This window comes from Amblyomma mixtum, chromosome 6 (genome assembly GCF_055824585.1).
Source record: "Amblyomma mixtum isolate Tamu chromosome 6, ASM5582458v1, whole genome shotgun sequence".
Taxonomy (NCBI): Eukaryota; Metazoa; Arthropoda; class Arachnida; order Ixodida; family Ixodidae; genus Amblyomma; species Amblyomma mixtum.
Window position 1 is genome coordinate 42104364 of NC_143017.1, and position 14046 is coordinate 42118409.

The window sequence follows — 14046 nt, forward strand, 5'->3', positions numbered from 1 at the left end:
CTGTTGAATGCCCCGCTAAATATGCAGCCATATTCTTCTGCTCGTACTAAATTAAAAAAAAAATATTGAGCTTTTTTACTGCGCTTTTGTTAGCAAAGTCGTGATGTGCTGCTTGGTGGCCACTAAAAACCCTATATAGTTTTTAAATTAACCAGCACATAACAGAATAATTAACTACCTTCAATGCGTTACATTTTACGGAGATAATTTCTTTGTTGAAATCAATATCCAGGCATAATTTATCCGTCCTAAAAAATCATCATACGAAGCGCTGGTGCAGAGAAGTCCGCGAGTGGGTTTTCTTATGGCCTGTTTTCTTATGGCTGCATCTTTCTCTTTATGCGCTTTTTCGCATGCGTTTAAAGCGTAACTTCACCTATTTCAACATCCTTTTAATAAACCTAAATATTAGTATGAATGGTACAACAAATAAAAGTTTTGATGACATTGCCTTTCTAAATATCTGACGGGGTGAACTGCAAAGCATGATCAATGAGTTAGGTTGAGCAGAACAGTGGGCCTCAAAAATAACATGCATGAAATTAAACCGGTGTTCAACAGTCTCGCAAGGGGACAGCAGTTCACAACTGGTAGCGATATGCTCGAAGTGGTAAGGGAATACGTCAACTTAGGGCAGGTAGTGACTGCTAATACGGATCTGGAGAGGGAAATAACTAGAACAATAAAAATGCAGTGTGGCACGCATGGCAGGTTTTCTCAGGTAATGAATGGCAGTTTACCAGTATCCCTTGAGTAAAAAGTATACAACTTGTTACGTCTCGCCTTCGTCGTGGGGAAGGCAACGACATGGCAGCAGCGAAACGCCGACAAACCCCGAGACGCGCGTTGGGTGAGCGCCTGGATTGCCACGGAAGCCGCGTCCGTCTGCCCGGTGGAGCGAGCGTTTCACCTACACCGAGTGTGAACGCGCGTTCGGAATGCGCGGGAAACGCCGCTCGAGGACATTCCGGCGTCTGTGCGATGGCATCGTTCTCCCTCTCCCAGCGGGTTTTGAGTACATGCCCACACCATGTGGAAGATATCACAGGTCTCCCCACAGTGTGGGCATCGCCCATCCGTGTTAGGATCGTAATGCTTTAAGATTGCAGGACAGAGTAGAGTACCTGTCTGCAGGCGCCTTAAAGTTCGCTCCTCCGTCTTACTCAGCCCCTTTGCAGGGGCCGGGAAAAGGCGGTGGATGTCGCTATAATGCGTTATAATTTCCTTGAATCGCAGCAGCGGCTGGTTAGTCTCCGAGCCAGAAGAGCTGGGATGAGGAGCCCGGTGAGTAAGCGCTCGGGCAGCCGCGTCAGCGGCCTCATTACCTCGTAAGCCCTGGTGGCCAGGAGCCCAAATGATTCTTTTGGGTGTTGGATCAGTGGCAGTCCGTCTTAGAATGCAAGCAGCTAAGGGGGAGATCTCCCCTGCCAAGTAATGATCACATGCTTTTCGGGAGTCCGTAATGATGATTCTCGAATTGGCGTGGGTGGCAGCAAGCGCTATCGCTACTTCCTCGGCTCGCATTGAATTCGGGGCTCGAAAAGAGAGTCCATCAACGTGCATTTCCTGGTGAACGACAGCGGCCGTGTAAAATCCCGTGGGCGATGGGCCTGCTACGTCTACATAATATACACCGGGTCGGGAGCCGTGTTGTCTCTCAAGAGCCCGAGCCCGCGCTTGTCGCCTGTTTACGTGCATGTCGGTGTCCATGTTACGGGGGAGCGGGGAGACCCAGAGCATATGGCGCCACAGTACTGGGTAACGCTCCGCCTCCTCTGGAGTGCAGTCGTGTTGGATGTGTAAGCGGTTTAGCAGGCGGCGCCCAGGGGCCGTCTGCATGAGCCGCGTGTATTGGTTCACGAGGTGGGCCTCCCGCAGCTCCTGGTAGGAGTTTAGCACCCCCAATGCCTTGAGTTTGGCATTAGAGGTAGCCACCGGGAGATCCAGGGCTCGCTTAGTTGCCTTGCGGATGACGGCGTCTATTCGCGCCTCCTCTTGCTTAGTAGTGCGGAGATATGGCACGGCGTAGAGGATCCGGCTAGTCACGAAGGCATAGACGAGCCGAAGCGCGTCCCTGCCCCGCAGACCGCCCCGCTTGTTGGAAACGCGGCGGATCATGCGCCCTACCTGTTCGCCTACTCTCTTGAGTTTCAGAATGGTGGAGTCCGGTCTGAGTCTGTGGTGAATGAAAAGGCCCAGAATACGGAGCTCCTCCACCTCTCTAATAGGACCTCCTGACAGAGAGATGTGAATTGCTGTCCTATCCTTTGGGTTCGCTCTGACATGCAAAAGCTCTGATTTCGCTGGAGCACATTGGAGCCCACAGTCAATGGCATACGCATCGACTATGGAAGCGGCCTGCTGAAGGCGGGCCTCCATGTCCCCAAGGCTCCCCTCAGTGGTCCAAATTGTAATGTCATCTGCATACAACGCGTGTTGAATGCCTTCCACCCGAGCCAGTTGGCTTGGGAGGTGCATCATAGCTATGTTGAACAGGAGCGGTGATAACACCGCTCCCTGAGGGGTACCCCGTGTTCCCATCATGTAAGGGCCGTATTCCTCGCCCTCAATCCGAAGAAAGGCCTGGCGATTAGTCAAGAAATCTCTTACATACGCGTAGGCCCTAGCCCCACAATCGGTAGAACTCAAGTTGGCCAGGATGCTTCCGTGTTTAACATTGTCGAAAGCTCCTTTCAGATCAAGGGCGAGGATGGCTTTGTCATTGTGTTGCATAGTTGTGGGTCGTATTACATCCCTGTGCAGCTGGAGAAGGACATCCTGTGCAGACATGTGGGGGCGAAACCCGAACATGGTAACTGCAAAGAAGCCCTTACTCTCCAGGTATGGAGAGAGGCGATCCCGAACCATCGTCTCCATAAGCTTGCCCGCACATGAGGTCAGTGATATGGGCCTCAGGTTGTCCGTATTCACGGCCTTACCTGTTTTAGGGATAAACGTCACAAGTGACGTTTTCCACTCGGGAGGGAGTGGACGCCCGTCCCAGATCTGGTTGATGTATTCTAATAAATGGAGGTAGGCTGAGTCCGGTAGGTTCGCCAACAGGTTCACTGTTATGTGATCCCGTCCCGGAGCCGTACCCCGGCGCATTTTTGCTAAGGCCGCCTTAAGGTCGTGCAACTCAAAAGGGGCGTCTAAATCCTGATTTGGCTTGCCGGAGTACGTGTACTCGGGCCCAACCACATCTTCCACATGGTGTGGGCATGTACTCAAAATCCCCACCTCCCCCCTTCCCCTACCCCTTCCAGAGAGGCATGGGAGACTGCCCTTCTCAACTGCTCCTCGCTTGAGTCCCAAAGGGCTCTGGTGAAACGGGCTAGAGACGGGGCATTGTCATGCGGTGTCCCGGACTAGGGACGCCGACCATGTAGCGTGGCCACTCTGTGGCTCCCAAACTCTATTTCAGAAATTAAAAGTTTTCACCACCACCACCACCACCACCAGCGGGTGACGGCGGTGTGATCTCTCGGGAGTGAGTGAGTGCGTGTGTGTCTGTGATTGGTGCCAGTGAAACCCGGCCCCCATCTAGGGACCCTAGGGAAGGGAACTCTTAAAAAGCCCGGCAGCAGCACGGCCGAAGAGCTTTTGTCATCATGGTCTTGTGTTGAGCTGTCTTGATGCAGCGTTCCTGCAGCTCACTTGTAAATATTCCTGTATAAAATCCTCTTTCATTGTCTTTTCCCAGCAGCCTCGTCTCAGACGTCCCTCATTCACTCTCCGGCACACGGTCATGCTACCTCGTCCGTAACAAACTGGTGGCAGCGGTGGGATGCTGCTACCTCGTCCCTAACAAACTGGTGGCAGCGGTGGGGTGCTGCTACCTCGGCTGTAACAAACTGGTTGGCAGCGGTGGGACGCGAAACATCGGACGCCAGCGGAGAGTTGCGGACAACGGGACGCTGAGCAGCAGAACGGCGAGTCGGGGGCAGTGCAACAGCCCTTTGTGATGACTGGTTGCCTGCAGCGGAACGACTGCGCTGGATTCTTGGCTGCGAGGTTTGGTGAGTGCGGGACTTTCTTCTGCTGAGTTTTGCCAGGCTTTTGTTAGTGTCAGAAACAGAGCTGGTAATTGGGTTGTCGTTGCTGCTGGGTTAGTTGCAGCAAGACAATAGTGGGCAGTAGAGAAGGCAGCACTCGGAGCAGCCATGGATTTGAAGACGCTGCGCAAACCAAAGTTACTGGAGCTTGCGAAAGAGTTGGGTCTGGAGGTATCAGACAAACTCAGAAAACCAGAACTGCTGAAGGCTATTCTTGCGTTAGAGGCTGAAGATGACGAGCTTGCGGAATGCCTTGAGGCCATTGAGGAGAGAGAATTGGCAAAAAGAGAACAAGAGGAACTCGAACGTAAAGAAAAACAAGAGAAAGAGGAACGCGAACGTAAAGAAAAACAAGAGAAAGAGGAACGCGAGCGTCAATACGCTTTGGAAAGGAAGCGTCTCGACATGGAGATGGAACGCGAAAGAGAGCAGCGGCAACAGGAATACGAAAGAGAGATGCGGGAACTCACACGTGAACTTAACGCGATCAGAAGTATGAGAACGCGATCTCGCTTAAGAGTTTTGAGAAAAGGCGAAAATTTCAGAACTTTTCTAGAAAATTTTGAGAGAATTTGCATGGAGGAGCAGCTTGACCAGAGTTATTGGCCAATTGTGTTGATGGGATTCCTCCCATGTGAACCTTGTAATGTCTGGGCGAGGTTGTCTGACGAGGATGCCCACAACTATGCGATAACCAAAAGTGCGCTCCTCCGATACTTTCGAATTCCCGCGGAGGCAGATTTGGAAGGCCAAATTGACGGTGGTAAGCTACACCGCGATAGTGTCAGGGACCGAGTTAGAAGCTCCGCTCAGTCGCCGGATGACACGAGTGCTGTGCAGAAGTGGCGGCATAGGACAGGTTTGGTCCAGGAAAGAAAGGCCACTTCGGCAGCGAGGACCGAGGAGTTCGGTCGAAAAGCTAGCGAAGAGTGCAGATCCACAAGCCGTGAGGGCTTGGGGGAAAATGTAGGCACTAAGGCTAGCAACGAGGAAGAGTGCAGATCCGCCAGCCGTGAGGGCTCGGGCGATAATGTAGGCACTAAGGCTAGCAACGTGGAAGAGTGCAGATCCGCCAGCCATGAGGGCTCGGGCGATAATGTAGGCACTAAGGCTAGCAACGTGGAAGAGTGCAGATCCGCCAGCCGTGAGGGCTCGGGGGATAATATAGGCACTGCTAAAAATAAGGAAAGGGGCAATGCGATGGTTTTGAGCCCAGAGAAGCATGCACTTTCCGGGAAGGAGGCTGATTGCTGCGATCGAGAAGGTAGTACCCAGGACAATAACGCTACGTTAGCCGAACAGCGTCTCATAGTTCAAGTTCCGGGCAAGAGCGTTAGGGTAGTAGGATCGATTAGCAAGCCTCAGGGGAGCAAGTTATGCCCAGCAGAAATTAAAGGGCAGTCGGGACACTTAAGGTCTGCGACACGCAGTGACTCATCGAAAGAGCGAGCCGATAGTTCGAATTCTAGTAGAAAAGGCGGCTCGCTGCTGAGTCAAAAAGCTGATGAGAAGGCTGAGTGTCCCGCGAGAAAGGGAGACGCGCAGGACTGAACAGCTAGGAAAGTTTCCGGAAGGCGACCGCGCGCAAGGAGAGCCATGCGAAAGGGCAGTCTGGACAGAAAGGACAAAGGACGGGCCCAAAGCATCGTAAGGGTGAAGGCCGGTCAACCATGTAATGCTCCAAGACTGTCATCGCGGCACGCCAGATGCGATAAGCGCCGTACAAAGGCCAGACTGGCTAGGCGTGTACAGACAGCGCGAAAGCCACCTGACCCATTGAGGCGACGCTGCGGTAGCAGAACGCGTGAAACTTGGAGCCGCCCACAGAGAAGAACGCCCTGCTACCTCACGAGGGAACGCCGCAGAACGCGTTCCAGTCGAAGGACACTGTTGAATCGAGAAAGAAGTTCTCGTAGGCGTTTCTTTCATACGCGACCGTCATCCCCCTCGCATTCAAATGTTCAGACGCTACTCAGGTGTTGGAGACACGCGGCCGGTGTGCGGAACAAATCAATGTCGCGTGGCGTCTGAGGCTCGCAGGTGTCGAAGCGCAGTTAAGCCCTTCGAATTTTGTGAATTGTCGGCTGCTAAAGCCACTGTTAATGTGCGACCGCGCAGGGCGCGGTTGAAGAGTAGGCGACCCCTTTGAGCCGCGTCGCGGCTCGTTAGCAGCGGATTCCGAGGATGTCTCTGCTGTTTTAAACCATTCCTGCAGAAAAAGCGTTTTGCAGAAAAAAAAAGTGAAAAAAAGAAGTTTTGAGCAGGAATAGGTTTCGTACACGTTGGTTACATTGGAAGCGTTCCTTTTTGGACAAAGATTGTTTCGAAAAATGCACTAGTGGTACCCATGTGTAGCAGCGTCCGTTAAAACGCGAAGTGCTAGCCAGACGGGCCATTTAGGCCACTAGCATAAGCGCCTGGAGTCGCTTGATTTTTTTGGAATTTGGAAAATTAAGGTGACTTTGGCTCCGATGTTGAGCGAATCTTTGCGGGGATATGCAAGGTGACGGCAGTATGCTGCTATGCAGAATGAAATAATGTTGTGGTCATTACTAATCGGAATACATCACAAAAAGGGGAGTCTCAAAGGTAATGCCGATAGCTTAAATTGAGGTCCCTAGCGCAAGAGTCAGCATCATAGTTGCGGTTTGCTGGTCTTTTTCTTCCTGATGTAGGATTTTGAACCGATTGGTTTTGTTTGTTTTAAAATTGAGATGCGCTTTGTGGTGTAATGTGCCGATTTGTGGGCATTTTCTCAGTGCTGCGGAACTACTCCCAGGGATTGATTGGGTTTGTAAAAGGGAAAGAGCCTGGCATTACTAAGTGGGGATTGTGTCGTGCTTGCGGACTGAGCGGTTGGGTTTTCGGCGTGGTTCTAACGCTAGCGGAGCACGAGTCACTTTGCAGTGCCCTTTGGGAACCTGCACATGCGAAGGAAGACTTCGGGGTGCGCTGAGCTCCAGAACCGCCGAGAGACAACTGACTCCGGTTGAGACCAGCCTCAAGCGACATCCCTCCGGACAGCGGATGCTGTCCCCTGTCCATCGGGATCTCCTTCCCCCGGCGGGGCAGTCTGTTACGTCTCGCCTTCGTCGTGGGGAAGACAACGACATGGCAGCAGCGAAACGCCGACAAACCCCGAGACGCGCGTTGGGTGAGCGCCTGGATTGCCACGGAAGCCGCGTCCGTCTGCCCGGTGGAGCGAGCGTTTCACCTACACCGAGTGTGAACGCGCGTTCGGAATGCGCGGGAAACGCCGCTCGAGGACATTCCGGCGTCTGTGCGATGGCATCGTTCTCCCTCTCCCAGCGGGTGACGGCGGTGTGATCTCTCGGGAGTGAGTGAGTGCGTGTGTGTCTGTGATTGGTGCCAGTGAAACCCGGCCCCCATCTAGGGACCCTAGGGAAGGGAACTCTTAAAAAGCCCGGCAGAGGCACGGCCGAAGAGCTTTTGTCATCATGGTCTTGTGTTGAGCTGTCTTGATGCAGCGTTCCTGCAGCTCACTTGTAAATATTCCTGTATAAAATCCTCTTGCATTGTCTTTTCCCAGCAGCCTCGTCTCAGACGTCCCTCAATTCTCTCTCCGCACAAGACCATGCTACCTCGGCTGTAACAAACTGGTGGCAGCGGTGGGGTGCTGTTACCTCGTCCCTAACAAACTGGTGGCAGCGGTGGGAGCTGCTACCTCGTCCCTAACAAACTGTATCTTACCGGCACTAAACTACTGAGCAGAAACCTAGAGGCTAACCAAAAGGATTTTGCTTAAGAACAACGCAAGAAGCTATGGGAAGGAACTTGACAGGTATAACGTTAAGAGACCGGAAACGGGCAAAGCGGATGAGGGAGCAAGCGCGGGTTAATGACATATTAATCAAAGCCAAGGGGAAGAAATGGGCTTAGGCATGGGATGGAATGCGAAGGCAGGCTAACTACTGGTTCTTAAGCGTAACGGAATGGGTTCCAAGAGAAGGCAAGCATAGCAGGGGCAGCAGAAAGTTGGGTGGGGGATGTGAGAAAGAAGTTTGCGGGCATACGGTGGCCGTAGCTGGCCAAGGACCGAGTGAGTTAGAGACACGGAAGAGGCCTTTCCCTTGCAGTGGGCGCATTAAGTCTTCTCCTGCTGCTGCTGCTGATGGTGATGACAAGTAAAAAAGGTTAGTTTGGTTTGGTTTATGGGCTTTAACGTCCCAAAGCGACTCAGGCTATGAGAGACGCCGTCGTGAAGGGCTCCGGAAATTTCGACCACCAGGGGTTCTTTAACGTGCACTGACAGCGTAAAAGGGAAACCAAGCTTTGAAATTTTCTTTTAGCGTTATGTTCTCGATACTACAAGTTTCGTTATCTACTCACCTGAAGGAAGCGTTTTTAATGTCACCGAGGCCGCTCGGCCGATCTTGTAGTCTCTTTCATGCTTGCCGCTCACTGTGTAAAAGGGTCGGAGAACCAACGTATATTCTGTCCATGGCTTCAACCATTGCACATGGTAAGAATTCAAGCGTGCTGACACGGAGTTTTTGAACGAGTGGGGCGCCGATTTCCCAGTCAAGAAGTAGCCGGCTAATTTCAGTTTGTGATCTGTAACATGTCTTGTGAACGATGGCCAGGATAACTTAGTTGAAGTATTGGTCACCTGTCGGATCTCGAGTACAACTTCTTTCTCCAGGTACGAAGGCGGAGCTGGAAGAGAAAATATGCGATGACTTATAGAATTTAATTTACCTAAATATGGGCTAGTATACAGTAATTTTGGTGGTTCGACATACTTCTTCGATAAGAGTGGAAGCAGGAACGTGCAATTAACATTGGGAATTTCAATTGTCATTTGCACAGGGCTTTCGGTATTAAGTTGGAAAGGAAATTGAAGGAAATCATACCACAAATCTCCGGACTTTCGTCAGAAAGGCTTGAATCGCTGTCGTCGCCGCTATATGCGTCACAGTCTACTGTTCCATCACACACGGACGTTGGAGCAATCAAAGATTCATCATTATCATCGCTTTGTGGACAGAATAACTCTTTCTCTTCATAGGCTGAGGCTGCGGGAAAGAACAAGAGAATGGGCACATAACCTTCCACCGCCAGAATGAGGGCGGGGATTTTTTACATCCAAGTAAAGTCTTTTAAAATAGCCTGTCTAACAAACCTGACGGGCCTAGGTCTAAACTACAAAAAATAAATACTGCGCTTTTCTATTCACTCTCTTATACCACAGGCTAAAATTCATGCAATGCATCCTCACTAAAGTGGTGACTAGAAAGTATTCGGGCCAGTAGGGTCCTTTTCTCATTATGAAGGGTGTGCTTTATTATTCTTGTTTCCACAAATCGCAGCTAAATCAAAGGAGTGGTGGAGAGCACATCGAAGCATAAGAGAGTCAACATTTTTGTTAAGGATTTACTCACCAGTTGTCTTCCACATGAGGAGAAGCATAACCAGACACACTGTACGGTTCATTTTGTGCCATGCGCGATGCCCCCGGCTCTGCTTTCTGGTAGGTATTCTCCAAAAATGCACCCACACCTTGATGGAACGCCAGACTATCAAATGTTTCTGCAGACGCTACTCTTGTGAGAAGCGGCGCTGTAGAATCCTCAGGCTGGAGCGGGAAGCTGACGCTAGTAGCAAGTACGAAGAACTGCCGGCGGCGAATAAAGTGGAAGTGGAGCGCGTCGGGAGATAAACCGATGGAGAGGAGTTCTGGAGTGGCTGATAAAGCCTATATTGGCTTTAAGGCGCAAACCGGGGTCTTATTTTATCTAAACAGGCTATAACTTGTTTTCTTTCGATAAAGAACGTTGCTTGTGTGTTAAGAAGGGCAGCACTGACATTGTACTCTGATCATAAGCGTGATGAAAACATTGTGGTCCATAAAATGGAAGCAGCAACACAAAACTTTAAGCGATATTGACTACGCTTCACCCACGTGGAGCGGAGTAAACTCAGGGCGGAAAACAAACATGACAAGACATGACAGGCCCTTGTCCATGTGTTCATTTCGTTCCTTGTGTTGTTTTTAATTCTGAGCCTCGAAGACAATATTATCGACCTGTTCGCCGCAACGAAACTTGAATCCATTCGACCCCAACAATGCAGGTACATTACAGGTGCTTTATAAGGCTGCCCTTAATCGCTTTCGGTTATCTTAGTTGTAATGCGAGGATACCAAGACCAAAAATGGATTTTTTAGATTTCTGCTCCGGTTGCATTCTCTCGCCTCCATTGTAAGAGAGGGACATGGTGTAGCTCAAGGACACTATTTTAGGCGAGGTAGCCTCGAGTTGGCGCCGCTGTCTTCGATAGGGAAAGATGCGAGACCTTTAACGGCAATTTTTTTCGAACGGTGGCCTGAACAGGGCCATTTTGCGCTTCAATCCTACAGTGCCACCAAGCCTCCCCAATAGGACAACGCTTGTTTAATAAGTTTACTTTGCTAAATTCTCAGCCAGGAGCACGTTGCTCTGTTTATTTCATAATACCAGGCGCACTTGATTACTTGAGTGTTTCATGAATTTTTTATAGCTAGAAGATATGTGAGCATTTTCTTCATACTTTTATATCCCCCTCTTCTTGCATTTGTTTTCGATATATTAGCGCGCCTTTGTGCAAAAAATTTGCAAAGCTTATACGCGCTTTTTGAATGTTTTATTTGCTACCCACTCCTCCTTTTTGTCTAGCTCACAACTTTCTGTTTTTTATAGCTCACAACTTTCTGCGCCATGATGTTTTGAGCATTTTTATTCCGTGTTCTAATAAATGTTGTAGCCACCCTCAAATACAGGTTTCAAACATTTTTTTCTCTATTTTTTCAAACAGAATGATTTCGACTGTGCCAATAAGGTTTTAGAGTTTTGGCGGAACGCAACGCTCTATCACTACTTGGGGAGTATTCCCTGCCACTGCACTCATATTTCAGGCCAGATAAGCCATCTTCGGAGACGTTTCTATTTGAGCAAAGCGACAAGGCGCCACAGCTCCTCAAAGCTTCGGATAGCTTGCCCACTCTAGGAGATGGCGCGTGGCGGCTCGGCTTCGAGCCATCCTAGATCCGCTGATCGGCGAGAACGAAGAATCAGCAGAAGGCAGGGTAAGAAACTGTGCTCCAGCTGCGGCATTACGCTGGGGCTTTTACCTCTTTTAAATAAACCAGCAAAACGATGAAAGACTGAGGAAGGACGAGGCACACACTGCAACTGGAATTAATTATAACTCCGCTTTATTGAAACACATGCTTCTCCCAAGAAAACCAGCCGAGCAGGCGCAGCAGAACAACCACATCACACAAAACCAACAATAGATGGCAGAACGCCGAGGCGATAGGTTAAAAAGGGTACACTGGCAGGTTGTCGTCCCCCATTCTCTCAGAGACAAGCAGGCGTGAGCGGAGTCGCGGCGTAAATCGTCACTAACAATCGCGAAACTGTTCGTAGATTTTCTCGTGGGGACCACGCATGTGAACACTGACACATGTTTATTTAGCGAGTGGTATGCCTGAACCTCATTAGGAAGCACGGCAGTCCAGTCTTCGGCAAAATCGAAGTGGAATGCGATGCTCCAACGCTGCTGTATTGCTTTTTCTCGTAGATGGCTTTACCCTGAGTTTTCCTAATGTGGTTGTGCACGGTCCATCTCGCCACTAACACCCGAACATGATTCAAAAAGTGTCAGCATCCCAAGCCTTTTTCACAAGGTCACCTGACTCCCATGTCGCTAAAAATATTTCATCGCCTTCTGGGGTATGAAGTGCCGGCCTTTTAGACACTAATTTAATTCGCCTAAAAGCCAGTGCGCTGATCACGGAGTGCAAATGAATGCTGGGTGAATATCATCAGCATTGACTCTGTGGCCAGCGCCATTCTCAAGAGCGGCGAGACAAAACTTTTAGTTGGCGCAAATGACACACACGCACACAGCATGCTGGCGATAACATTTTACCTATCGAGGTCTCAGGGTGCAAAATTTTCATAGGCCAATGCCAGAATCCGGAAGATCATCTTTATATTAGCGGAATGCCTCTCTAATTATTCTTGTCACGAGAGCTTTGTTACGAATGTTTTTTCCCCATCCATCATGGGCACGGCGGAGGCGTTGGAACCATGCGGCTAACAAATCCGTTCCTGTTTTTTGTCCAGGCCGTGTTTTTCGTGAACGTGGAACCCGCATCACAGGGGGCGTACCACGACAGCACTGGAAATTGGACCGACCATCGTGTTTCCGGCGTGATTTCTTCATCGGAATTCATCGCGAAGACCAAACTGATAGGACTGCGCAACTGGACACCACTACTGCATGCGCATCGCACGCCACCATCGACTACGTCACCAGTCACAGCACATAAAAGAGAAGCTTCTGCCCGGTTCGCGACCAGTGGGCACGGCGGAGGCGTTGGAACCATGCGGCTAACAAATCCGTTCCTGTTTTTTGTCCAGGTAAGAGACAAACAGCCTGTTTACTCTTACCGCAGTGACAATGTGTGCCTACTGCTTCTGCCGTGCCCACGGCCGTTAGTTACGCTCCTTACAGCAATGTATCATTGTTTTGTTGACGTGCTTGCTATGTGTGGTGACGTAGAACCAAACCCAGGTCCTTCGACACAGGAAATGCTGCAAACAATAATGGAAGATCTTAAACAGCTGAAACAAAATACAAGCTCTACTAACACGAGACTGTCTGCTATCGAAAAGAAGCTAGACGATATTTCCTCAACGGTTACTGACTACACCTCTAAAGTAGAATCACTGGAAAAAACTGTCGACAGTCTACTTATGAAAGTAGACGACCTAGAGAATAGAAGCAGGCGGAACAACCTAATTGTGTTTGGCGTTAAGGAAACCGAGGACGAAACGCCCCAAGACCTTGAGAACATGGTCTGCAAGGATGTTCTTCTGGACCGGTTGAAAATTTCGGATGTGGCTATTGAGCGTATCCACAGAATAGGGAAGCCAGCTGAGGACAAATGCAGACCAGTTATCTTTAAGCTAGTTGACGGGAGGGTCAAAGAGAGAATTCTCAAAAGCTGTAGAAATCTGAAAAACTCAGGCTATAGTATATCCGAGGACTTCTCCCCTCGCGTTCAGTCAATACGAAAGAAGCTTTGGGAAAGTGCGAAAGAGCAAAGGTTGAAAGAAGAGAAGGTCATGCTCAAGTTTGACAAAATTAAAATAAACGGCAAACTGTATCGATGGGACGACGCCCGCAATGAAAGAGTTCCCTGCGCTCCAAAGTGATGGTCTGTTTCCAAACTCGTGTCCGCACAAAGTAACACACAGAGCTCAGGAGCACTAAGAACACAGACATCCTTGAATTCCTTTTCCGTGCTTAACATTAATGCTAGAAGCATAGTAAATAAATTCGACGAACTTGATAGCCTCCTCTTCACACACGATCCTGACGCTGCTGTTCTGACAGAAACATGGCTTCATGATGCAATTCCGAATGATGCAGTTATCACATCCGATCAATACGAAATCGTTCGTCGCGACCGCACTTCAAGAGGGGGCGGTGTCGCTATTCTGATAAAGAAAGGCATTGACTATACGCTGATACCGCATCACACCAACACTGAAATGGTTTGGGTTGTTCTCCGTCTTCTTCAGCTTAGTCTTTTAATAGGTGTTATTTATCGACCACCGAATGCTGATACTTCTGTACTGGACAACTTGCACGACTTTTTAAATGAACATACAAAGTGCTATAGCCAGGTTATCGTATGCGGCGATTTTAACTTGCCAAACATCAACTGGGATTCTCTGTGCGATCAAACTTTGTGTGCTAACTCGGATGCTTTGCTCAGCATTGCTTTCAACTATAACTTAAACCAGGTTGTTCAGAAACCTACGCGCATTACAGAAAATACCAGTTCTCTTCTTGACCTAGTATTTATATCGGACCCTGTTATTCAATTGGGCTTTTCGACAGATGTCTTTCCCGGAATATCAGACCATGAAGCGGTGCTCTTTAAAAGCGAATTGCTGCGACCAGTAATTGTTCATCA

General features: G+C 49.6%; 2 protein-coding genes across 2 annotated transcripts in view; one reads left to right on the forward strand and one right to left on the reverse strand.

The window, feature by feature from the left end:
• LOC149338830 (uncharacterized) overlaps positions 1-9485 on the reverse strand; it is a 53301-nt gene extending 43816 nt beyond the window's left edge. Inside the window, exons 1-3 of the mRNA XM_089550812.1 lie at positions 9458-9485; positions 8930-9091; positions 8406-8732 (exon numbers count right to left, since the gene is read on the reverse strand). Of these exons, the coding sequence (XP_089406938.1) occupies positions 8406-8732; positions 8930-9091; positions 9458-9485 (517 nt within the window). The remainder of the gene's footprint in view (positions 1-8405; positions 8733-8929; positions 9092-9457) is intronic.
• A 2662-nt stretch (positions 9486-12147) lies between these two features.
• On the forward strand, positions 12148-13388 carry LOC149338831 (uncharacterized). The gene has a single exon (XM_089547798.1). It carries the CDS (start codon positions 12149-12151, stop codon positions 13277-13279), a length of 1131 nt encoding a protein of 376 aa, XP_089403924.1. The 5' UTR covers position 12148; the 3' UTR covers positions 13280-13388.
• Positions 13389-14046: the final 658 nt, after the last annotated feature.

Bases quoted from the DNA above. Each gene is read 5' to 3' on its own strand.
- LOC149338831 (XM_089547798.1), top strand. From the start codon at position 12,149: ATGCGGCTAACAAATCCGTTCCTGTTTTTTGTCCAGGCCGTGTTTTTC.